This window comes from Genypterus blacodes, unplaced genomic scaffold (assembly GCF_046128005.1).
Source record: "Genypterus blacodes isolate CSIRO-AG114 ecotype Tasmania unplaced genomic scaffold, CSIRO-AGI_Gbla_v1 ptg000240l_1, whole genome shotgun sequence".
Classification (NCBI taxonomy): domain Eukaryota; kingdom Metazoa; phylum Chordata; class Actinopteri; order Ophidiiformes; family Ophidiidae; genus Genypterus; species Genypterus blacodes.
The window spans coordinates 847,465-870,415 of NW_027467038.1; the positions used below are offsets into that span (position 1 = coordinate 847,465).

Here is a 22,951-nt window from a genome sequence, read left to right on the forward strand (position 1 = left end):
CAGGCGACTCAAAGACTCTGACAGCCTCAATATCTGGCAGATGGGAAAAAAAAGTCAAGGAAAGAAACTCAAAGAGAAAACTCAAGAAATTGCAGATTTTCATGCAAACACTTTTCAGAAAGCAGTAGAAGTCAGTGAGTGACAGGTGTGGTGCTGTAACCACTAAGAAGAAGAGAGCAGACAGCAGCAGGCTCTAGGTTTGGGCTCAGTGTGCTCTGGTGTAGCAGCATGTCTCTGGAAGTGAAGGAGAAGACTCAGGTGCGTCTGGTGTTTCTGGGGGCAGCTGGCGTGGGCAAGACTGCCCTGATCCGCCGCTTCCTCCAGGACAGCTTTGAGCCAAAGCACCGCCGCACGGTGGAGGAGCTGCACAGCAAGGAGTATGACATCGGCGGGGTCAAGGTCACCGTGGAGATCCTTGACACCAGTGGCAGCTACTCCTTCCCGGCAATGCGCAAGCTCTCCATCCAAAGCAGTGACGCCTTCGCCTTGGTGTACGCCGTGGACGACCCCGAGTCCCTGGAGGCTGTGAAGAGCCTGCGGGACGAGATTCTGGAAATCAAGGAAGACAAGTTCACGCCAATAGTCGTGGTGGGGAACAAGGTGGACCGAGAAAAGGAGCGGCAGGTGTCCAACGATGACGTGCTGTCCACCGTGGAAATGGACTGGAACAACAGCTACCTGGAGACGTCGGCCAAGGAGAACTCCAACGTGGTGGAGGTGTTCAAGGAGCTGCTGCAGCTGGCAAACCTTCCCAGCCGCCTCAGTCCGGCGCTGCGCAGACGCAGGGAAACCTTCCCCAAAGACACCAGCCTCAGGCCGCCCATGAACAAAACCAACAGCTGCATTCTGTCCTAATGGGAGACGAGGGAGGGGACATGTTCTCCTGTACGCCATGAAGGGACACGAAGACAGATGAGAAGGGAGAACTTAGTGCTGCTGGACAGAGGCTAAGCAAGAGAGAGAGACTGAGGAGAGAGACTGGAAAGAAGAGTGAACTCTGAGCAGAGAACCATGAAGACTGAACTTCAGATGAAGAGAATAAGGATGCATTAAATACTTTTATGTTGTTTACTTGATGTAATGTTGTTGTTGCTGCTGCTTTGGTGAATTGCTGCTGCTGGTGTTTGGATCAATGAGAAGCTTCTGGGTGTCCACTTCAACGTTCACACACACAGATTGGTTAAACGGAGAGGGTGTGTGTGTGTGTGTGTGTGTGTGTGTGTGTGTGTGTGTGTGTGTGTGTGTGTGTGTGTGTGTGTGTCTGCAGAAGTTTTTATCTCTGGTTTATAAATGTCCTAACTCCCCTGTAGCACATATTGATGTTTACACATTTTTGTATTCTACACCTGTACTCACGCTTATGTTTGCTTGTTTTATATATGGCCAAATGCAAATGTAACTTAAATGCATTTTTCATTCTGAAATGACCACATGTTTTGGTGTTTTTTATATTATTTTTCTACCATAACTTGTTCTCATGATATCAAACATGTTGGTGTTTAGTTTACAAATATAAGTGGAATGTTCTTATGATCTAAATGTGTAATAAAAGATAAAAGCGCAAATCTGACATTGCCTGGGATCCATTTCTGAACATTTCTGAGTGGTGGGTTAGTAATTAAAGCTTTAATAACAACATGAGCCAAGTCTGCACACTCATCACCCTGACCTGGCATATGAATGAATGCAGCTTTAGGTAGAGACGTCCACTGCTGCATCAGTCATATCATAATTACGTTCAATAACTAAACAAATAAGCCAAGGTAATAAAAAGTGCATATAGTTCTATAATAAATACTGAAATTAGTTCAGTTTAAAGCTTCTTAAGTAAGGTCAAGCTGTGCAGAGAGAGATTTAGAGAATGTCTGCATCTGACATTCTATATTAAGAGCTATGTCGCCATCTATTGGTAGGAAACTCAAACTACATTTATTGAAACTGGTTTGTCACTAGACTCGTTTCTCTGATTCCTCAGTAACTCTGGTCCGGGTGGTTTCCCCTCAGACAAACACAGCCCAGTGGCTGTTGTTCAGTCACCAGCATTAAGTAATGATAGAAAAATAATTGGATTGTTGGCGCCCTCTGCTGGAAGCTTAGGGACAGTGCTTTCAGTGCAGGTTTACTGTTTGCTCTGTTCTGTTGTAACTGTTCAGTCGAGTTAATAAAGAGCCAAACTAACTGCATCCAAGCCTCCACACAGCTTTCACTGATATAAAGAGTAAACATCACTCAAGACATTGCAGTTGGACTAAAGCTTCAGTCAGTGATCTTGTCTGTTCCAGATACTAGTTATGGTTGTTATGCTGTAAATTTGAACAAACGGAACGGGCAAGCTGCAGTATACTGACGTTATACAAGTATCTATACAAGTCTCCATTCTAGATAGCATTAAAAAAAAAAAAATCTTAATTGTAGATTTAAAAATAAACAAATTCTTGTTTTGTTTTTTTAAATCAAGCCCTCCTGCGCATTCTGTCAACTGCAAACACGGCCTCAGACACTGTTGTTGTGCTTTGGAGCCCTTGTTTGTTTATGAGCTTTATCAAAATTGTCGTCTTATCTGGGACAAAGTCACTTTAAACTAAAAACTCAAACCTAATCATGGAACTTTGATGAGGAAGTAGATACAAAAACACATGAAATATGCATTAATCATAAGTATTAAGTGTATACACAGGGTTCATTACATTAGGTACAGAATTAACAAACAATTAATAAACAAATTATAGGTAAATAAGCTCAATTCATCAGTTTAAAATTGTTAGAATGATTTAGATACGAGCTGATACTGATTTTCTTCCTCTAAAATCAAGGGATATTAAGTAACACGAGTATCCTGTGGTTAATATAACATCAACCAAGATGAACACATCAATCCTCCTCATGCATTTGAAGAGATTTGAGGATTTGAATTTGTGCCTTTAACACCCTCGTCCTTACAGCAGGCAGAGCTCAGGTTAGACTGGATTAGTGAAGCAGGAAGAGTGAGTTAACTGGATCACTCAACCCAAAACTGTGTCAGTGCTCAGCACGATATGAGGAGCAGATTGAGGGTTTCCTCAGCAGTGCTGCCCTGATAAGCCTCCAGCATCTCAAAGCTGAATTATTCAGCAGTGTTCAGGTTTCGCCGGTGGACAAACCGGTCCATTGTGCAGTTCCTGTAATCGATGTGTGTGGTTCCCCTTAACGCAACCTGCAGACCTGAGACTGTTAAGTGGAGCTCAGGTCCATGTGCCCCCCCCCCCACCCCCATCCACCATCAGATACAAATGAACCAAGTTTCCTGTTTTATTTTGAGGAAGTAGCCGGGTAAACGTTTGCCCTGAAGTTCCTCTTTCGGTTCATATTTAAAAGTCTTCGCTCTTCCCTTCACATGCAAACGAGAAATGGAGGCCGGCCAGGCAGCTTCAGCCACGCAGGTGTGTGTGTGTGTGTGGACGTGTCGACTCGCACGCAATCGCAGAATCCTGCCTGAGTTCAACCCCGAGGCCGGAGGAGGATGGGAGGATTTTCCGTGGAAGATTTCACACAGACTGACTGCACTTCACGGGTGTTTCTGATGAGTATCTGATGGATGGAGCCGCCGTTCATGCAATAAAGTCTCCATGTCTTTGCCCCTGGACTTGGTCAAAGCTCCTCAGCAGATGAATGAAACTCTGAGGCGTTTAGAACAAGTTCAGGGTCTCTGGACACAACACAGCACTGTTACTCCTTTTGACAGAATGTTTACAATAGAATGAATTTTAAAAACTAAATGCTAGTTAAGGTTAGAACAGGATTTACTCCATGCAGATTTATGGCTTTGGCTCTTGTTGGAGGCAAGACAGAGGAGTTATCAGTAAAATGGAAGACTGTACTTGCATTGATGAAACCTCTAATGTGAGTTCATTGCCTAAACTAATCTGATCTAATCACCAGAATGTAAATGAATGCCTTTAAGGTGGAATTGTATCTCAAGTTTAAGTTGAAATTTACAACCGCAGTGAACATGAATATCATTTAAAGTTTCCATGTTTGTATTGTATAGATGCATAAAAAGTGTAATAACCCTCAGATCTGTGATGAATTAATCCGTATTTGCCTCTGTTGTGTTGTTAAGTTGACATAATTTCTGCTCTACACACAGCACACACACACACACACACACACACACACACAAAAACCATGAAAGAAAATAAAAGCATGCAACAAACAAATCCCAGTGCCTCTTCTGTGAATCATTCACACACACACACACCCATACACACACAAACACTACATTACTATGAGAGTTTGATCTGATTAGTTTGAGTCGTGGCATTTCCCCAAACGAGCGGCAACCACAAACACTGAAACTGGTACTGAGAGTTTGAGGTCCAGGTGCAAAGCTGCTCGTTTATATTTCTGACACTTCCAGTTTTTGAATTCACACTTCCATTGTAGCGGCACAAAGCTGAGTTCAGAGGGTTTGGTGATACATTGATGCTTCTCTGGTTTGGATTGAAATAAAGACAGAGCTTCATTTACTCATGAAGAAGTGCTTTATTAGCCAAGATCTGCAGCTTACAGAGGCGCTGCACACGAGACATGGTGCTGTGCTGTTGGAGTCTCCACATGGAAGCATAGAGGAAAGAAGGGATCATGTTTGTACTCTTGTCTATTGTCCCACTACCAAACACAAACCCAGGAATGAAGCAGAGACTGAAACCTTCTACCTAACATACACAACATAGAGGAGCAGTGAGACAGAAAAGGAGACGACTGATACGTTTGGTTCTTGGTCCTCCGTGTGTGCTCCTAATGTGTGCAGGAATGTGTGTGTGTGTGTCCGGTGTGTGTGTGTGTGTGTGCGTGTTGCCTCAGTCATCCACAGCGATGTTACGGAACAGGTAGGCCATGGACTCTCCGTTGTGGATCCGTCGGATGGCCTCGGCCAGGATCATACTGACGTCCACTGTTTTGATCTTGGGGCACTGCAGCTTCTGCACCTCGTGAGGCACCGTGTTGGTCACCACCACCTGGAGGCGCAAGGACACACACACAAGTCAGTCCTATTTGGTATTAACTGCAGGGAGTTTTTACTTTTCCCCTGAACTGGGCCTCACAGGTAGCGTTTCCTTTCACACCACAAACACACACACACACAAATCAGAAGTCTTCCTGTAAAACTACCCGCAGCAAAGCACATCGGCTCCCAGAGAGACACAGACAGAGACACGTCCACCATGAGCCGTGTGTGTGTGTGTGTGTGTGTGTGTGTGTGTGTGTGTGTGTGTGTGTGTGTGTGTGTGTGTGTGTGTGTGTGTGTGCAACCTCAGGATGGTTTACAAAAGCTGGTGAGTCACTGATGCATTAAGCGTTCAGTAACACAATCAACCAAGGATATCAAGACACAAAGCTCTAATTCAGCAACGACACGACAGGAACACGTGTCAAACTTAAATGTGTGTTAGAACAGCAAACCAAAGGCAAATAGCTTTTTAAATAAAGGCGTGGTCATTAGGTGGGATCTAAACTTCTCATGGAGTTTGTGATTCTCACATCTAAATGAAGTTTATCTGGATTTTCTTATGGTAAAACTTTTAAAGCCCCATGTGATGTGACTACACACACTTGAACATGTCTATGGGGTTCACTGAGTGTTGCTCTTGTCTTCACCTCGTCTATGGCAGACTCCTCGATGAGTCTGGGAGCCTCGGCGGACAGGAGGCCGTGCGTGGCCATGATGTAGATCTTGTAGGCGCCGCGCTCCTTCAGCAGCTCTGCCGCCGCTACAAAGTCCTCCACGTCGTCAATGATGTCATCCTGGAGAGGGGACACACAGGAGAGTCACAGAGAGAAACTGTAGTGCTGACGAGGATTTAAGGGGCAGCATGTTTTAACTGTGCTTCTCATTCATTCAGAAAAGATCATAATGAGAGATGAGCTGTAGTTTTAGTCATTAGTGTCATTTCCTGTCTGTTTCTAAGCTACGGCTGCATTTGGAAACCGGTCTGGAGGAGCCCAGAGGCACTGAAACTAAAATCATAAAGTTAAATCATAAGGAGTCCTGTGACTTAAGAGAGGTGCGATCAATGAATACCAGATGGAAACGTCCATCACATCGATCTGAGTCTGAGCACCGACATGATGCATTCAATGACCTGAAGAGAGGGGAGATGCCTTCAGGCGGAGTCTCAGCGGAGCAGGAGAGGTGAGATCCACCGGCTCCCTCAATCATTCTAAGTGAAAAGTAAATTATAAACATCTTACGACGAGGATGGCGATTCTGCCTCCTACGTCTCCCACCACCGTGATGGGCGGCTTCTCCTTCGCCATCATTACTGGAACACAGAGCGAATGAAAGGAATGTTAGGGCGAGCAAACAGAGTGAAGTCCATCCAGCTATGAAGGAAGGAAGGAAGGAAGGAAGGAAGGAAGGAAGGAAGGAAGGAGGGAGGTTTGATGAGATGGAGCGGGTTCCCATCATGCAACAGTGCTGCACCTCAACGAGCGTCCAGCTACCACAGCGTCCGGCTCTGGACTCTTTTATTTGTGGGAAGGATTTGCCGTCCCGCTTCATCCAATCGTAAACATGTTTAGTGGTAGATGGAGCGATGGAGACCCAAAACAAACAAACCTAACAAACCTGGGTCAATCATTATTTGATATTTAATCTCACAGTAACCATGGTGACATCATATTACAGAAGCCTTATCGACCAACAATGAAATCAATGTCGTTCCCACCAAAATGGAAGCGTTGTCAATGCAGACATAAAGACTTGAGGCAGCTGAGGCATTCAAATAAGAATTGACCCAAGTTTACAACCTCATGCCAACAAACTTCTTCCAAAAGAACCGCAAGGCACAAGGTTCAGAGGTCAAATCCCAAACCCAGACCCATCACAGACTCTCCGGCACCGCCTCTGTGCGTGGAGGAGGAGGAGCTCTGGAGAGGTGGAAGGAAAAGGAAGCAAAATTCAGTTTGTAGACACGGCCGGGCCCACGACTGGACTGGGAGACGAACACATGAACACATGAACACATGACCAGATGGAAGACGAGCCATGATGCTGCTGCTCACTCAAATGAGGATTTGTTTTCAACTTAATGAACAGAAACGTTCACTTGTTCCAGATTACGTGCATCACTTCTGCACCTCTAATCTCTTTGAAGTGATTCAGAGCCATCAGAACACGATGACATCATGGACTTTCCACTGCAATCATGTCTGAAGGCTCTCGTCTACAAAATGTCACATTCAGCAATCACAGTTTCTCTGCCCGGCAATAATTCAAGGGTCACTTCACGGGAACCCAAATCATTCCCTCTCCGAGCTCTGAGGCTGAGGGCTTCCAGCAAATCATCGTGGACACACACACACACACACACACACACACACACACACACACACACACACACACACACACACACACACACACACACACACACACACACACACACACACACACACACACACACACACACACACACACACACACAAAACTATTTTTAGTCGCGCAATCCAAATGTGCGAGGCCGAGCAACTCCGGGACAGAGCGCCTCTCTCTCTGCTCCAGAAACAACTCGCTCTCCTTTTTCCTGCCAAGAAGTGAGAGCGAGCAGACGGCGGGCGGTGAGCAAACGAGCCGGGAGTTCAATGTGCCGACGCAGCAATGACAGGGATGGACAATGGCTCTATTAACCCTTCATGTCTTTGGGGAAACAGAAGTGACATGTTTGACCCAGAAAGACTCACAACAGAACCCCACAAACCCCCAGAACACGTGACGGACAGGATGAGATCGCTGTGTGAAACATCAATGAGGAGCTCATCAACATTCAGGCCGGCATTGATTCGTTTCCAGCGGGGGGCCGAGGATAAAAGGAGCGAAATGGATCTGAGCGCCGATATCTGAACACCGGGCCGCCTCCATGTTTCCTCTGGATGAATCGCAGGCGAACATGATGTCACTATTCTATATCGACGCCGACGAGGTGAAAGATGAGAATGAAGCCAAACTGGGGACGCTCGGGTCAAATCGGTGCGTCTAGAGTAACGTGGACTGAGAGTGTGTGTGGTTACAGCGTCCGCCGTTAAATCTGTGATCGTTTCTGTCCCAGACGCCTGAGTGCAGCTTCCTGGTGTCCCGCGGTGAAATTGACTGGAGGCCCTCAGAAACTCAGCCTGTGGCTCCATGCAGAGAGACAGGCAGACAGACAGACGGACAGACAGACAGTGGGAAGCAGGAGAGATGAGGTGTTGCCATACTTGGGAGCTCAATCCCTGGGAATCGGGCGGAATGTTTGGAGCCTGCTTGAGCAAAAGAAAAGGATGGGACAAAAATATTAATGGTACAGTTAAATACACACAGAGCGAGAGAGAGAGAGAGAGAGAGAGAGAGAGAGAGAGAGAGAGAGAGAGAGAGAGAGAGAGAGAGAGAGAGAGAGAGAGAGAGAGCTGGGATGACCACCATTCACTTCCTGCTGGGGAGAAGAAAAAGGAGAGCAACATAAGAACCAAACAAGATGGAGAAAGAGGTTCATAGGAAATTCATCTGAGAGAAGAGCAGAGAAGAGAAGAGAAGAGAAGAGAAGAGAAGAGAAGAGAAGAGAAGAGAAGAGAAGATGAAGAGAATCTGTCTGAGGGGAGAGAGAGGCGATGTCAGTCACCGCCTGCAGTATTTCACAGTCGGCTCCAACAATGCTGGGGCAATGGGTGGAGCTGACCCTGAATGCTGAGAAGTGTGTGTGTGTGTGTGTGTGTGTGTGTGTGTGTGTGTGTGTGTGTGTGTGTGTGTGGCCAAGCTGAGCGTTGTTTGTCATTTCTGACCTTACGGATCTTACAAGGCAATGACAAGTCATGTGTAGAGCTACGTGTGTGTGTGTGTGTGTGTGTGTGTGTGTGTGTGTGTGTGTGTGTGTGTGTGTGTGTGTGTGTGTGTGTGTGTGTGTGTGTGTGTGTGTGTGTGTGTGTGTGTTTCAGGCCAAAGCAGGTGTCACCATGGAACACTACACTAATGGAACAGCCTGTGAAGTGGCTGCTTCCCCTCCTGATGCCAGACTCGTCTCTCGTCCACTTCCTCTTTCACACCTGCAGCTGAGTGAAACACAGCAGGAGGGCGTCACCACTGCCTTCTCATTTAAATGGAACATGTGTGATACTCTTTCCTGACCAGCAGGTGGCGGCAAGGCTCCCGAAAGCTAGTGTGTGTGTGAAGTGGAGGGAAGAACTGTTAACTCTTTGCACTCAAGTGTGGCGTCGCTTCCCATTGGTTGTCAGGTAAACACACAGAAGGGCATGAAGAAGAAGAAGAGGAAGAAGAAGAGCAAGGCCAGCTTGGGGAAAAAGTGACTCAAGTTTATTAATATATTATTCATTATCACTATTATTTGCCACATATTCCTCTGTGAGAGGACGACGGCAGCAGAGAGGAAACAATGAGCCGAGACAGACGAGCGTGTTGTGATGCTTGTACGTGTGTGTACGTGTGTGTGTACGTGTGTGTACGTGTGTGTGTACGTGTGTGTGTGTCTTACACGGCAGCTCCAGGCCGGTGTGTCCCGGGGTGGTGCGGGACAGCGGGGGAGAGTGTCTGCCGTCGTCCATGTCCAGCTCAGACTGCTGCGCCTCCCCGTGGATGACGGCCAGGCCGAGCCTCAGCCGCTCTGCGTACGACTGAGCCCTGAGACGGGCGGAGACGGGAGAGGTCAAGAAAAGGTCTGACACCAAAACGATCCCAGTCCCGGTTCTGTTCCCTGGTCTTTGCCTCTTACCTCTTGGCAGCTGACGGCGACTTCGCAACAATGACGGCATTCCTGTAGTCTGGAATCTGGGGGGAGGAGAGAGAGGGAGTTTGAGTGGAGAGCTGGAATCCAGTGGCAGCGTGGAGCCGTGTGTGTGTGTGTGTGTGTGTGTGTGTGTGTGTGTGTGTGTGTGTGTGTGTGTGTGTGTGTGTGTGTGTGTGTGTGTGTGTGTGTGTGTGTGTGTGTGTGTGTGTGTGTGTGTGTGTGTGTGTGTGTGGAGTGGCAGCTTCACCTCCTCCTGGATGTACTGGATGAGGAAGGGAGACGCTCGGAGGTTGTCCACGGGGAAGCTGAAGAAGCCCTGGATTTCCTTCTGGTGCAGGTCCATGGTAATGATGTGTGTGAGACCTGCGGCGCCAAAGACAAGCCGTGAGCTCCACTGCACCTCTGTGGCAAAGTGTTGTGAATGAGACGAGGTGCTGAGCTTACCGGCCTTGGCCAACATGGAGGCCAGCAGCTTGCACACGATGGAGCCCCTCTTCCTCATCTTGCACTGCTTGCTGTAAGGGAAGTACGGGATGACCCCGATGATGTTGTTGGCGCAGGAGGTCTTCAGGGCATACGCCATCACCAGCAGCTCCATGATGGCCGTGTTGACATCTCTGAGCAGAAGCAGGGAGGATGGGATTCAACTGTGATTCAATGAGACGCGTTTTCTACATTCAGTGGCTTCTTGAAGCAAACTGGGCTGAGAGCAACCATCAGAGGAGTTATATTTATTTACTGAACATTAGCGTGCCAAGCAAAGTGGCTCAACAGGGGTGAATTCTGTCTCCCTGCTCTGGTTGATAAAGTTGACGTTAGGCGGGGCTCTGGCAACGTTACAGACAAGCAGAGAGGAGATAAAGCGCCGCCGCTCAAACCAGTTCCACAGGCGACTCAAAGGGTTTACAGACCGACCCCACACACACACACACACACACACACACACACACACACACACACACACACACACACACACACACACACACACACACACACACACACACACACACACACACACACACACACACACACACACACACACACACACACACACACACACACACACACACACACACACACACACACACACACACACACACACACACACACACACACCAGCCAGCGCCAATCACTGAAATCAGCTGCTGTTATTTTTGGTCGTTGTGACCTGCAGCCTCTCTCCCCAAATGTAATCTAAATACTCTAAAGTACCAATCTCTCTTAGTACGTTCAGCTGTTTTGCACACTAGTTAAGATACAGCAGCATTTCAGATCAGTCTTCATGTTAGAGTTAGACGGTGTAGCATGTAGTCTGTGTTTAACTGAGTTTAGATCAGGAGTGTGACGTGACAGCGTCGGTGCCGTAGACGGAGGCGTGCGTGAACCTGCAGTGCAAAACAGCGGGCGGGTCGCTGCCCCTTATCGCCGGCTCGCGATAACCCCGGAGCAAAGTCTACTCCAGGCAAAGGAGGGCCGAGTGGAATCACAACAGGAAGTGACCCGGGCGACCTGCGGCTTCACGAGTGTTCGGCCGGGGAGCAAACACACCTGAGGTCTGGTATCTGACTGATCTACTCGGCCGCTGTTGTTACAGAGCGGCAGACCGAGGCGAAGCGACGACTTGTTTTCATTCCCGCTGCGTCTCTCACCGCTGGACGCCGTCCTAACCTGAGTTTCCTCTCACTGGCTCCTTCTGGCTATCTGGAGGAAACACCTAAACTAAATGGAATGGGATTGTTCCACCAGCGATGACATCATGGTTAACTGGCACAGCGTGAACCTGAACGGCTCCTTTCAAAGCACAACCATCCAATAAAGAGTGTTTCTGCTGGCTGGGAGTCAAAACGTGTTGATGTGGGCCCTTTTAATCACATAAAGTGTGAGGAGCGGCCGCAGGGTTCATTCCACCGCGCTGTAAAGGTAAAGGGGGCGGATCGTGTGGCCGCAGAAGACAAGACGCGCGCTTGAAATCGGAGACGGGCGGCGCGGCGAGGTCGACAGCCTGGTGGACTTTCACAGCATCGCCCCCGGAGCCGCCGCCGACTCGGGTAACCTCTGCTTATTGTCACGAGCCGGCCCCTTCGCTGCTGCCAATCACTGATTAGCAGGGACAAACAGGACGGCCTGGCCCGCTGGCTCCGGTCCAGAGTCCACATGTTAACACAGCCAATCAGAGAAGCCTGCAGGTCGGATGATGTCTCTCTGGCTCTCCCTCGCTCTCTCACCTGGGGATTGTCTGGATGATGAAGATGTCTTGACCGCGGACGGACTCCTTCACGTCCACTCTGGTCTCTGTTGACGACAGCAGAGCAAAGGCAGAGTCATGGTGGGGTTCCACAGGTGAGACAAGAGGGCAACACGGCTCAGAGAACACAAAGCACACAGGTGAAACGTGTTGAGTGACGAAGCAATCACACCTCGGTTTGGCTCCTGGTAAACCACCGACTTGCCCAAATCCACACCGAGACGTCTGCAGGGGGAGAAGAGAGAGAGAGAGAGAGAGAGAGAGAGAGAGAGAGAGCGAGCGATGAGTTTCAAAAACTGGAAACACCCTTCATGCTTCCCACGAGTAGAGAGAGCAGTGTGTGTGAGTGTGTGTGAGTGTGTGTGAGTGTGTGTGAGGCAGGAGGACCAAGCAGGAGAGCCGAGGTTTGACCATCAACAGAGCCACGGCCCCATCATCGTGCGTCGTTGTTTATGTCGTTAATAGTTACACGTGCATTTCCTCGTACGACACACAGATCAGGTTTAAATGAAGAGTGTAAGCGTTTACACGTTACACACACACACACGCTTAATGAGTTGTAGATGTTTAGTTTTACGGCCCCGGTCTCTCTCTGCTGTTTACTGCTGCGGCTTCCTTCTCAGAGACATGTTGGACCCTGAGGGCGACTCTCACAGAGACGTGCCAGCAAAAACACACGGCAACAACAACACACACACACACACACAGCTACGATTCACTGCATCACCATAACACACATACACACACACACACACACTCAGTAAACACTTGAGATGATGTAGCAAACATTAAAGACCATTTAATGTCTCAACACCCCGGTGACAGAGCAGGCACATACAGATTAGCACCGCATGGACGTACAGCCTGTGTGTGTGTGTGTGTGTGTGTGTGTGTGTGTATGTATGTATGTATGTATGTGTGTGTGTGTGTGTGTGTGTGTGAGAGAGCATAATAGTTCTGCTGCATCAAGGCAAACAGTGAAACAAGCCCAGGCACTGTGCACACAGCGGTGCCAAGTGGAGATAATTCCACTGTGAACCACCACATTATAGTGTGACTCAAGTTCAATCAATCAGCCCACAGATGAGTGGAGGTTTGACGAGGTGCCAATGGGAGGATCCCGTCCCAGTTAGCAGGGATCCCTCATGGCAGCGTGGGGGCCTCCCTCCCTCACCTCCACCCTGTTTAAATCCCACAGCTTCAACAACATGTGACGTGACGCCATCGCCCTTTATGTCGACAAACAAACATCACAGAGGTTTGGATCGGGGCAAAGTTACAAATCATCACTTTAAAAGAATGTTTGCAGCTTCAGACACACACACACATCTATCAGTGAAGGATCGCATGGTTGGTCCGAGGGTTTTCAGAGGCCAGAAGCCCCCCCCACACACACACACACACACACACACAAGAGTGATTTCACCTTTGCACAGTAAAGAAACTCAACTCAGCTCCAGACAGGTAATGTAATGTAATGCGCTCTCTCTCTCTCTCTCTCTCTCTCCCTCTCTCTCCCTCTCTCTCCCTCTCTCCCTCTCTCTCTCCCTCTCCACTGTGTGTGTGTGTAAGGCAATACTACTGCTGCCGCTTGGCTGCCTGACAAGTCTGCGAGGCCGGAGAAACATGGCCGCCCCCCTGCTTTAAATAACAGCGGGGACGAGGGTGAGAGAGGGAATATGGGTCACAACAGAGGCATTTTGATTTGGGTGCCACTCAAAACACACAAAATCTACTTCCTCACACTGCTCCACTGAAGCAGAAACCAGACACTCATTGTGACGCCTCTTGAAGCGCTGCAGGAAAAATGTTGTCTGTCTGGCTGCAGCACTAAGAGCCTGTCGAACCCATCTGAACCCGCCGTGTCCCTGGATCAGCGCAGGTGAACGCCGTCTGCACAGTGACACCGCCTCTTATCGCCAGGCCTGGATCTGCCTCACACAGCAACACAGCCTGGACGGGTTCTAATGCAACATAACCCATCTTTCATCTCCACGCCGCATGTTGCCAATAGCCACGTTTCATCACTATTTAATACCTCCAACATGGCCAAACCACATCTTGTTTACATGAGGTCTTCATATTAACACACTGCAGGTTCACGTTCTCGCTCCTCCTCTGTCACAGACGCTGCTGTGTGTCCTCCTGTTGCTCCTCTGGTCTTCTGCAGGTTTATGATGGACATGTTCATACATACAGACAGACAGACAGACAGACAGACAGACATACTTAACAGACTCACCATGCAGGAAACACTGTGGAAATGATTGAACTGAAGACTTTTCAGGAGGACAGAGGGTTTCCTCTGTAGGTCCATTGCAAGTAATAACATTAGTTTTCAAGGTGATATTGATGGACAGCTTCTGAAGTATCATCACAACATTCTAGAAATCATAGTTTTCCTCCATTCATGTCATCAAGCTACAGACCAGAACTCCATATACAGACACACAATCTGGTGTGTGTGTGTGTGTGCGTGCGTGCGTGCCATATCTGAGATCAATCCTGTGTACACAACAACACACACCCAATCAGCTCGGGTCACCTGCAACGGTTGACTCGCAGGTGTATGAACAGGTACAAAGACGGAGCGCTTTTCGCCATAAACAAACAAACATAACACATAAAGTCTAGTCGATAACATTGATACTTGAGCAGTTAGGGTCCACTTACTCTGTGATCTTCTTGGCCAGCTCGGTGCAGGCGGTGGTTGAGTTGGCAGAGAAAACACGGTAGCCACTTTTGGAGAGATTCATCTTGGTGTAACCGTAGGACAGCTTTGGAGTTTGGGAGCGAGACAGCAGAGACCTATGAGCTCCAAAGCGCCTATACGGCATGTTGATGTGGAAGCAACCCGGGACTTCTGTGGTTTGTTTCCCTCACCAAACACGTCTGAAACCGTCCCGTTATTACCTGGGCCGCTTTGAAACTCCGCACTAGGAAAAAAACGCGACGGACGGTTGGTCTACACTCCCACCGTGCAGGCGTCCATCGGCGCGGAGGCAATAATCAAAGTTCAACGCCGTGAAATCGCTCTAAAACAACAAAGCGCACATGTCCCGTCAGAAACGTGGAGCCGCAGAGGAGCGGAGTGAGTCAACAAGCAACAACACAACAACCGAAGCAGACGGGAGGCTCACTTCTTTCTCTGCGGGGTCAGGGGAGCTTTCTTTTAGGCTCTCATTCCCGCACGGACGCTTCTACCACCGCGGAAAACCGGCTACAGCATCGCGGAAAACGAACTCTGAGCTCCCGCGGCGCAAAAAGCCAAACTCCGCTTCAAGCATTCAAATGTGGCGACTGTAAACTTTGTTGCAATGCGGCCGCAGCGGTACGAAAAACGCCACGAGCGCACGTTCGTTGGATGGCTGGAACGGAGGGAGTGACGTCCGAGTTAGCCAATCGGGTGCAGAGCGAGACAACAAGGGGCGGAGCGGACTAACTCTGGGCCAATCAGCGTGTAGTATCTTCGTGACGTTGCGTTAAAGCCGAACGAGGCCAGTGTGGTAGTTTCGTCATAGAGGAATGAATTGGAGTGAAAAGCTTCTGTTTACTTTGCTTTGCCCTCATTATTGCACAACTCTGCTGGAGACATGGAATACTGTACAAATATGATTTCAATTAACACAAATACTACAGTAATCTAGGTTTAATGAACGTTGTTATCTTTATGCCCATATTCATTAATGTTCTGGGTAGATTTTAGGGACAATTTAGACATCAGGAGGGAGTTTGAGGTTGAACCATTGCTCCTTTGCATTGAAAGGAGCGAGTAGAGGAGGTTAGGTCGTCTGAGGACGCCTCACTTGGGCCGTGTTTCAGGCATGTGCATCCGGGAGCAGACACAGATCACACTGGAGCCAATACATGCCTCCTTCTGGCCTGGGAATGTGCTGGGATCCCCCAGGAGGAGCTGGAGAACTCAGATAAGGGGTGAAAAATTTATGAATTAATCATTTTGATACAACACACACACATCAGGTCAGAAACAGTGTGTGACCTCATGTTTTTTTAAAAAGAAGCTGGAGATCAGTTGGTTTGCTCTTCTTCTTTTCTGAAATCAAATGTCACCGTTTATGAAAGTTTGTTGTGTTTCATATAGTTATTTTATTAATTCAATACAAACCTAGCTCTTTACATCTCTGCCAACAGCAATACCTCTGTTTAATGTTCACCTTCTTTGAACCGTTATAACACACATATATGTACAAGACTTGTATTTCCATTTCTATTAAAATATATAATGTCTCTTTCTATATAAAATGTGTCCGCAGTCTCTACACCGTATAGACGAACACTTGGCTCGTATTTGAGAGAAAGGTTGCATACTAAACTCTATTTCCTAACCAATCCACATATCTGGACAAAAGCCCGGACAACCTTACTAAAGACGCTCAACAACTTCCAGAAACAATGGTTTCTTCCATCCTGTGATCGAGACCCACAAACACTTGCTGCTGCTGCTTGTGTCACGTGAGGACACACATCAGGAGCTCCAGCGCCCCTGGTGAAACAGCTGATGAGGCCTGGTGAGCTGCCACACCTCAGGGGAGCTTCACAACATTCCAATCCGGAGGAGATACCACAAGGTTTGCAACGCTTCAGTCCCTCTTTAGATTCTGGCATGTGCAATTAGAGACAGGGCGTGTCTCTTAGGTACACAAAGACAGACACACACACACACACCTTTGGCTGTTTTCTGGATTACGTTGAGGCACGTCCCTCAATTGTTTGACTGATAAACAAAAAGATTTGCAAACACTCTCCTGATGTCAAATCTCTTCATCAGTTTGCTGCTTCAGCGCCTCACACAAACCAAACCAACAGAAATCCCTCCGTCCACTTCCTGCTTCCTCAAGCTCGCCTGTGCCGTGTTTCTCCTTTTAAGCGGCCTGTTGTGTTTTTCTTTTCCTTCATTTCCTCATTAGCTGGCGCGGAGTTGCAGTTTCCCTCCGTCAGCCTTTGAGCACCTTCTCTTTGAGCAGGTCTAAGATCACCTGCCTCTCCTGGCTCTCCAGCTCAAAGCGTCGCTCCCTCTCCTTCCTCTCGGCTCCCAGACGCTCCCTCTCCAGAGCAATCTTACCTGAGGATGAAGAAGGAATCTGTTACATCACAACTCCTGGACAAAAAGGAATAATTGATCTAGTTTTCACTTTGATTTGCCCTACTTGCTTCACTGGATGATGAAACAAGTGGCAGACATCACATTCGTCTTCATCTATTAGCTGTAATTGTTGATTATATACTCCTGCATCAATAAGGTCTCAGGTTGTATTTGCATGATTTCAGGCCTTATTAGTTATTGAATTTTGACCCACAAGTATAGATTTAAATGGGAGTGGTTGCATTTCCTTTTGTGCAAATTGGTGTTTTAGCTTATTAGAAAAAGGCAAACGTGTCAACAAAAGCCCTGACTTGCAACGTGAAAGAAAGTGAAAAATGTTCATGTCATCCAGATCCAAATCTCAATCTGCCTCAAAATCCAGGCAACTCGCTTCAGACCCAAGTCTCGTCTATCTAATCGAATTCCATTGAATTCCATCTAAAGCGACATCATCTTGACAGAGGATGAAGATATTAGAGGGGAGGGACTTAGGGTTGTGCATTGTGAGGGAAAAATGTTATCACATCTTCACCGTTCTGACAAACGTACTCCTCTGAATCTCCAGCTCCTCCCGTCGGAGGGCGAGCTCCTCCTCCCTCAGACGCTGCTCCGCCTCAGAGCGTTTCTCCAGGAAGCTGAGGATCTCCGAGTACGTCTGGCAGCAACACTGGCAGGGCCGCTTGGCTGTGGGCGCCGGTGAGAGCTGGGCCAGCTCCTCGCCATCTTCGTCTGGATCTGCCGTGAAAGTAAAGAAGTAAAGATCCTCCTCTCCCTCACAGGATGTCAAAGGGTGAGATACAGGAAGCTGGCACGCACACACTGAATCTCATGAGTAGAAACAAAGACCCTCAAGCCTTCCAGCTGCTTCATAGTTGTTTGCAAACTTCTTGATTGGGATTAGATCAACAAATGCAAAGGTTTCCCTTGATTGTGTACTTTTCCATTTAGACATTTTATTATTCCTGTATGTGATGCGTTGTTTGGTTTAGTTTACAAATCTGGAATCACACCTGAGGACAAATATCTACATTAGGTTAAGACAAATATTCCCACTGTGGAGAGGCAGGTTCATCACAGCGCCTCCAGTATTTGCAATAACATTTGAATTCGTCTGGATTCAAATTTAAAACACAATCACAGCAAATCTGAGGCACTTCAACATCAGACCATGAACTTCAAACTCCTATTTTCTCATTATTGAGGAAATATTATCAATGAAACACAATACATGAATACAATCTTAAACCTTAAACTCTAATCCTGGAAGCATTCTTTTATCATAAACATATTGACTACAAAGGGAAAGTGCCATTTCCTGTCCTGTCCTACCTGCAGTGTGTGTATGGGTAAGGGTGATGTTGGGTTTGTCCTGCTCTGGTACAGTGAGCTCCTCCATGACCCGTGTTCTTGACTCATCATCCTGTGAAAGAGAAGATCAACACCACTGTTTCTATATCAACAAGAAGAAGAATGACTGGTAACTTTATACATACTTGTGTTGTGATTGACAGAGTGGTTTTGGCAGCAGAAGTCATAATTGAGGGAATCCTGAATGAACTATTAGTCTCATAGCAGACAAGCCCAAGTCAAGTTTCAAGTCTGACAGGAGTCGAAGTCTCAAGCAAACAGCAGTAATAACAGCAGCAGTGGGAAATGAAAATGAAAGCTTTCTTGTGTTGTGATTGGATGCCACCATGAGGAGCAACATGGAATGAACCAAGTTGGTACAGGGAACGTTCAGCAACTCAGGTGGAGACTGGATACTCCTCACCATACACAGGTTAGCTCTATCCATGACTTTACCTGCTGATACACACACAAACACACACACACCTGGTACTTTGTCCTCTCCCCGCTGGTCAGGAGCCCCTTCTCAGCCTCCAGCTCTAAGACCTCATGGAGCAGATCCTCCTTCTGGGCGTACAGCCTCTCTGTGCCAAACCTGAACACAACCAAACATTCAATTAGGTTTCAATGCCATCATTCATGTCTCTGATGCATCAGGTCATTATTCTGATGCACCAACCTGCGCAGGCTGGGGAAGTCTTGTTTCTTGTAGTAGTCCAGCAGCAGCATGGTCCTCTCCCTGCACCTCCTGGCGTCCACTTCAAAGTTCTCATCCTGCAGAGCCGCTGTGATGATCTCAGCCACCCGGGCCCAGATCCGCCCTGAGGAGGACGGAGAAGCGTCACCGATCCCAAACTTTTCAACAACAAAAAAGTACTATAAACATACAACTAATGTGATGGAAGAGACACTGTAAAGACTTTAAAGCAAAAGAAGCCTTAACGGTCCTTACTACATAATAAGAGATGGGGGATTTGTGCAAATTGTGTGTGTGTGTGTGTGTGTGTGTGTGTGTGTGTGTGTGTGTGTGTGTGTGTGTGTGTGCGCGCGCGTGTGTGTGTTTGTGCGATCTGATTTGGTTTTTGTCCCTGGTTCCCCTGCATGTTGGGGGGATAAGTCCATAGGATGAAAGGCTCCCACCTGGCTCCTTGGAAGCAAAGGGATTCTGGGCGATGACCTCCCGCAAGAGGATGATGTCATGGCGGGCCGAGAAACGCACCTGACGCTTTCGTGGGGTTGGTGAAGGACCGGCCAGGGAGAAACCTGAATAGAATAGAAGAGAAGAAAGAAGAATGCTACATTGTTGTTCATTTCATCTCACCAGTTTAAATTGATCCTGAATGAGCTTTTGCTGAGGCTGATTCAGGCTCTTATCTTCTGCCGCTATCTACTGGTTTCTGAAGACACTGAGGCCCTCCTACACCCACCTGTGGAGCTCCTGACATCATAACAATCATCAGTGTATCATCTCTTTTAAAGAAGTAGTTTCATGAAAAAACTTCTTCCCCAATGCGATGATTTGATTATTTATGTGATGGTTATTTGGCTCTAACTGTCCTGTTGTGTTCTGGTTCTTTGTGTCTTTTACCCTGGAGTGTGTTTTATTGTAAACTTGAAGTGAAGTTCATGATGATAATTGTTGCAAAGGAAAACATTTCCCCCTCTTGGCTGTGAGCTTTCCTTATAGATCCCATTACTAAATAATTACAATCCTTATGCTTATTGTTATGATGATGACACAGCAGTCATACTTGGGGGGAATGACGACACTGCAGTTAACTCTATTTTAGTCAATAAAAAACCATATAAATATAGATAGATCTCATCTAAGCAGCTCTAAACTTGTGCTCTGTGACTCATACAGGTTTTTATCAAACAGTTTAATCCTCCTCATCATTTCCTGCCAGCCCCTGGTTCCCCTCTCCCCTCTGCTCCTCCATAAACATAAACTGTGTATCTGATGTGACTCCAGGTCCCATTATGTGGCTGGGGCCTGGGTTTTGGTGCAGCAGAGGTAAACGTGCCAAAGCGGCGGCGGCGCTGCAGCCTGACAGCAGCGCCGCCTCGCTGCTCACGCACCGGAACGGCGAGCTGCACGTCTGACCCGTAGCGGCAGTTAACGCATAGAGACGGCGCGCACACACACACACACCGTAAAGCGCCCATAGCTCCTGACGAGGCTACCGCGCGTTCACTGCGTCAGAGGAGGAGGAGCGTTTGTGCACCAAAGCACGCACGCACACACACGCACGCACACACACACACGCACAGGCAGAAACGGCTAGAAACGTTCATGTCCGCGGTGAAAGACGCGTTAGACGTCGGTAAAGTATCTCACCATCGCCGATCGGCACTTCCACCACTACCCGTTCCATGTTTCTGTTCGTACATCCGGGAACCGCCTGACGCGCGCTGTACACGTCCACCCACCAGTACAGGTTTTCACACTGACGTGTAGGGACTCAACTTGGCGGACAATCAGGATCCGGCAGAACCCTGGAGCCGCTGCTCCTGGTTTGGATGCACTTGCCGTGACAGGCCACAAGATGGAGCCAGAGAGCTGCTGGACAATGAACCTGCCTGGGCGAGCAGAGCAGCAGTTAAAGAGGCACTCCGCCGATTCTACACGTCAGATTCTGTAATTGGACATGAAGCTCTGTCAACTCCCTCCACCTCGATCTAAACAAACCTGTTAATGAACAAATGTGTCCTGTTTTAGTCTGTGACTCATAGTATGGTGTGTTATCAGGTCAGAGGTCTGTGCATTAGAAAATTACAGTTTTTTCCTTATCCATCTAGGTTTTCTCTGGAGTTTTGCCTCGTCTTCCTTGAGAGCTTTGGGCTGGGTCGGGAATTTTCGTGATGTTGTTTGTCTGTAAAGCCCTTGGAGACATTGTATGTGATATCGGGCTATACAAATAAACTTGATCACAAAGACAGCTTTGCAAAAAAGTTTTTATCAAAATCATCAACTCCCTCCTCCTCCTCCTTCCTACCTGCTGCACTGCTGTCATGCCGCTTGTGGTAAACAGTGGTATTTCTTGGGCTCAATCTTCTTTTTACCGCTAATCAGATTCCAACAGTAGGGGGCGCTACAGAGACACGTTTCTTTACACAGACCACTCAATCTATAGGTTCCCAACAGAGTGTAAAGAGGATTTCTGACAATTCTACAACCCGTGTCAGTAACAGTGACATGCACACACCTAAGTGACTGAGACGGCCTCAGGTGTGATTACATACAGGTGTATAGTGTTTTACTACCTTAAATACATTGTTATGCCTTGGGTCGTGTCTCTGCTTCCTGTCATTCCGTCAGAAAAGCTTCCTGAGATGTCTTTTTAATCTAAGGAACCACAAAAATGCACAATCATGTTAAACACAGTCACTGATTATTGATTACAAACTGAAGACGCAGGGAGACGAGGAGGAAGTTTACTTAAGGGACCGACCACTGGCAGAGTCCCAATAATGTGTTCCTGCATCTCCCGTCACGCTCTGAGCTTTGGCTTGACAGACGATGACAGATGCGCGACGTCTGAGCGAGTTATTTCATCTCGTCTCGGTGAGTGACAGAGTGACACCCTTTGGTGTGGCGCAGAAATCATGCCATTTCACAAAACGCAGTGACAGCTCCATCTCCGGATTGTCGGCTCCTCCAGTCGCCTCGGTGGCATAATAGACCTGTCATCGGCGCCGTCCCTCCACGTCGCTCTTCCCCTCCTTTTGTCTCCGTGGCAGTTTATCAAACATCTCCAGCCAGTTTTTTTTTCGCCAGGCTCGGACGAGGAATGTCAAATGTGGCGTTTTCAATACCTCGGCGGCAGATTGGAGAGAGATAAACGTTTCACCTCCTCGCTTTTTTCCTGCAGATACATCAACTCAGGGTTCTCTCAACCAAAATCTAATCTGCATCTTAAACTGTGGTTATGACTTTCATCCAGACCTGCTCTGCCGTCCATTACTGGGAGGGAAGAGTGGAGAATAAAGTAAAGGAGTGGGATTATTTCATGTTTTTGTCTTGGTTTGTTTATTCAGACACAAGACACAAGAATCTCTTTTAGTTATAGTAATACAGCATTGATCATAAACAGACTAAATGACCTTTGTGGTGGTTACGTCGATGAGTTAGAGAGAACCGACAGGCGAGCGAACCCTGCAGCTCGGGTGAGATCCCCTCAGATTAACGGGCTGATTCAAGCCCACGCTCGGTCCCATCTGCTTTGTAATCAGGTATCAGCAGAGCACTGAACGTTTTACATTGAGCTCCATTCAACCGGAGAAGAAGAAGCAGACTTTTGCTATTTTCTCATATGCAATTAAACTGAAATGACCTCTGGTTTTGCCAATTGCCTTGAAATTAATTGAATTTGCCGGAACATTGTTGCTGTGATATCTGCAGATGTGGCCAGAGGCAAAGCTGAGGAAACATTTGGAGCGTCTCATGTTCGCTCCTCACATCCATTCACTTTCCCACCTCGCGTCACCGCTTCCTGCTCTTTA

At 47.7% G+C, this 22,951-nt stretch overlaps 3 protein-coding genes across 5 annotated transcripts; 1 reads left to right on the forward strand and 2 right to left on the reverse strand.

Annotated features, from left to right (window-relative positions):
- Window positions 1–1,514, forward strand: rasd4 (rasd family member 4). Its single transcript, XM_076171161.1, has one exon. The coding sequence runs from the start codon at window positions 229–231 to the stop codon at window positions 853–855; it is 627 nt and encodes a 208-aa protein (XP_076027276.1). The 5' UTR covers window positions 1–228; the 3' UTR covers window positions 856–1,514.
- Window positions 1,515–4,501: 2,987 nt separating this feature from the next.
- LOC143016683 (phosphoribosyl pyrophosphate synthase-associated protein 1-like) lies at window positions 4,502–15,351 on the reverse strand. 2 transcript variants are annotated; one of them, XM_076171134.1, is made up of 11 exons: window positions 14,671–15,351; window positions 12,170–12,222; window positions 11,978–12,044; window positions 10,197–10,369; window positions 10,000–10,115; window positions 9,738–9,793; window positions 9,501–9,646; window positions 8,233–8,274; window positions 6,232–6,302; window positions 5,638–5,784; window positions 4,502–4,997 (listed from the first exon to the last, which is right to left on the reverse strand). In XM_076171134.1, the coding sequence occupies exons 1-11, from the start codon at window positions 14,832–14,834 to the stop codon at window positions 4,839–4,841; spliced, it is 1,194 nt and encodes a 397-aa protein (XP_076027249.1). In that variant the 5' UTR covers window positions 14,835–15,351; the 3' UTR covers window positions 4,502–4,838. The 2 variants fall into 2 exon arrangements, with proteins under 2 accessions (XP_076027249.1, XP_076027250.1); XM_076171135.1 differs by lacking the exon at window positions 8,233–8,274 and having other exon boundaries at window positions 14,671–15,350.
- Window positions 15,352–16,111: 760 nt separating this feature from the next.
- On the reverse strand, window positions 16,112–20,917 carry LOC143016630 (uncharacterized). Of its 2 annotated transcripts, none has more exons than XM_076171042.1 (7): window positions 20,787–20,917; window positions 19,589–19,711; window positions 19,128–19,269; window positions 18,935–19,043; window positions 18,431–18,521; window positions 17,651–17,836; window positions 16,112–17,080 (listed from the first exon to the last, which is right to left on the reverse strand). In XM_076171042.1, exons 1-7 carry the CDS (start codon window positions 20,821–20,823, stop codon window positions 16,953–16,955), a joined length of 816 nt encoding a protein of 271 aa, XP_076027157.1. In that variant the 5' UTR covers window positions 20,824–20,917; the 3' UTR covers window positions 16,112–16,952. The 2 variants fall into 2 exon arrangements, with proteins under 2 accessions (XP_076027157.1, XP_076027158.1); XM_076171043.1 differs by having other exon boundaries at window positions 17,634–17,836.
- Window positions 20,918–22,951: the final 2,034 nt, after the last annotated feature.

Excerpts from the sequence above, each read along its gene's own strand:
- LOC143016630 (XM_076171042.1), bottom strand. The coding sequence starts at position 20,823 with ATGGAACGGGTAGTGGTGGAAGTGCCGATCGGCGATG. Across the intron at positions 19,712-20,786 it reads GGAAGTGCCGATCGGCGATG|GTTTCTCCCTGGCCGGTCCT; the intron begins GTGAGATACTTT and ends TATTCTATTCAG. Across the intron at positions 17,081-17,650 it reads GGAGCTGGAGATTCAGAGGA|GTAAGATTGCTCTGGAGAGG; the intron begins GTACGTTTGTCA and ends CTTCATCCTCAG.
- LOC143016683 (XM_076171134.1), bottom strand. The coding sequence starts at position 14,834 with ATGCCGTATAGGCGCTTTGGAGCTCATAGGTCTCTGCTGTCTCGCTCC. Across the intron at positions 10,370-11,977 it reads ATCATCCAGACAATCCCCAG|AGATGTCAACACGGCCATCA; the intron begins GTGAGAGAGCGA and ends GCTTCTGCTCAG. Across the intron at positions 9,794-9,999 it reads TCCAGTACATCCAGGAGGAG|ATTCCAGACTACAGGAATGC; the intron begins GTGAAGCTGCCA and ends TCCTCCCCCCAG.
- rasd4 (XM_076171161.1), top strand. The coding sequence starts at position 229 with ATGTCTCTGGAAGTGAAGGAGAAGACTCAGGTGCGTCTGGTGTTTCTG.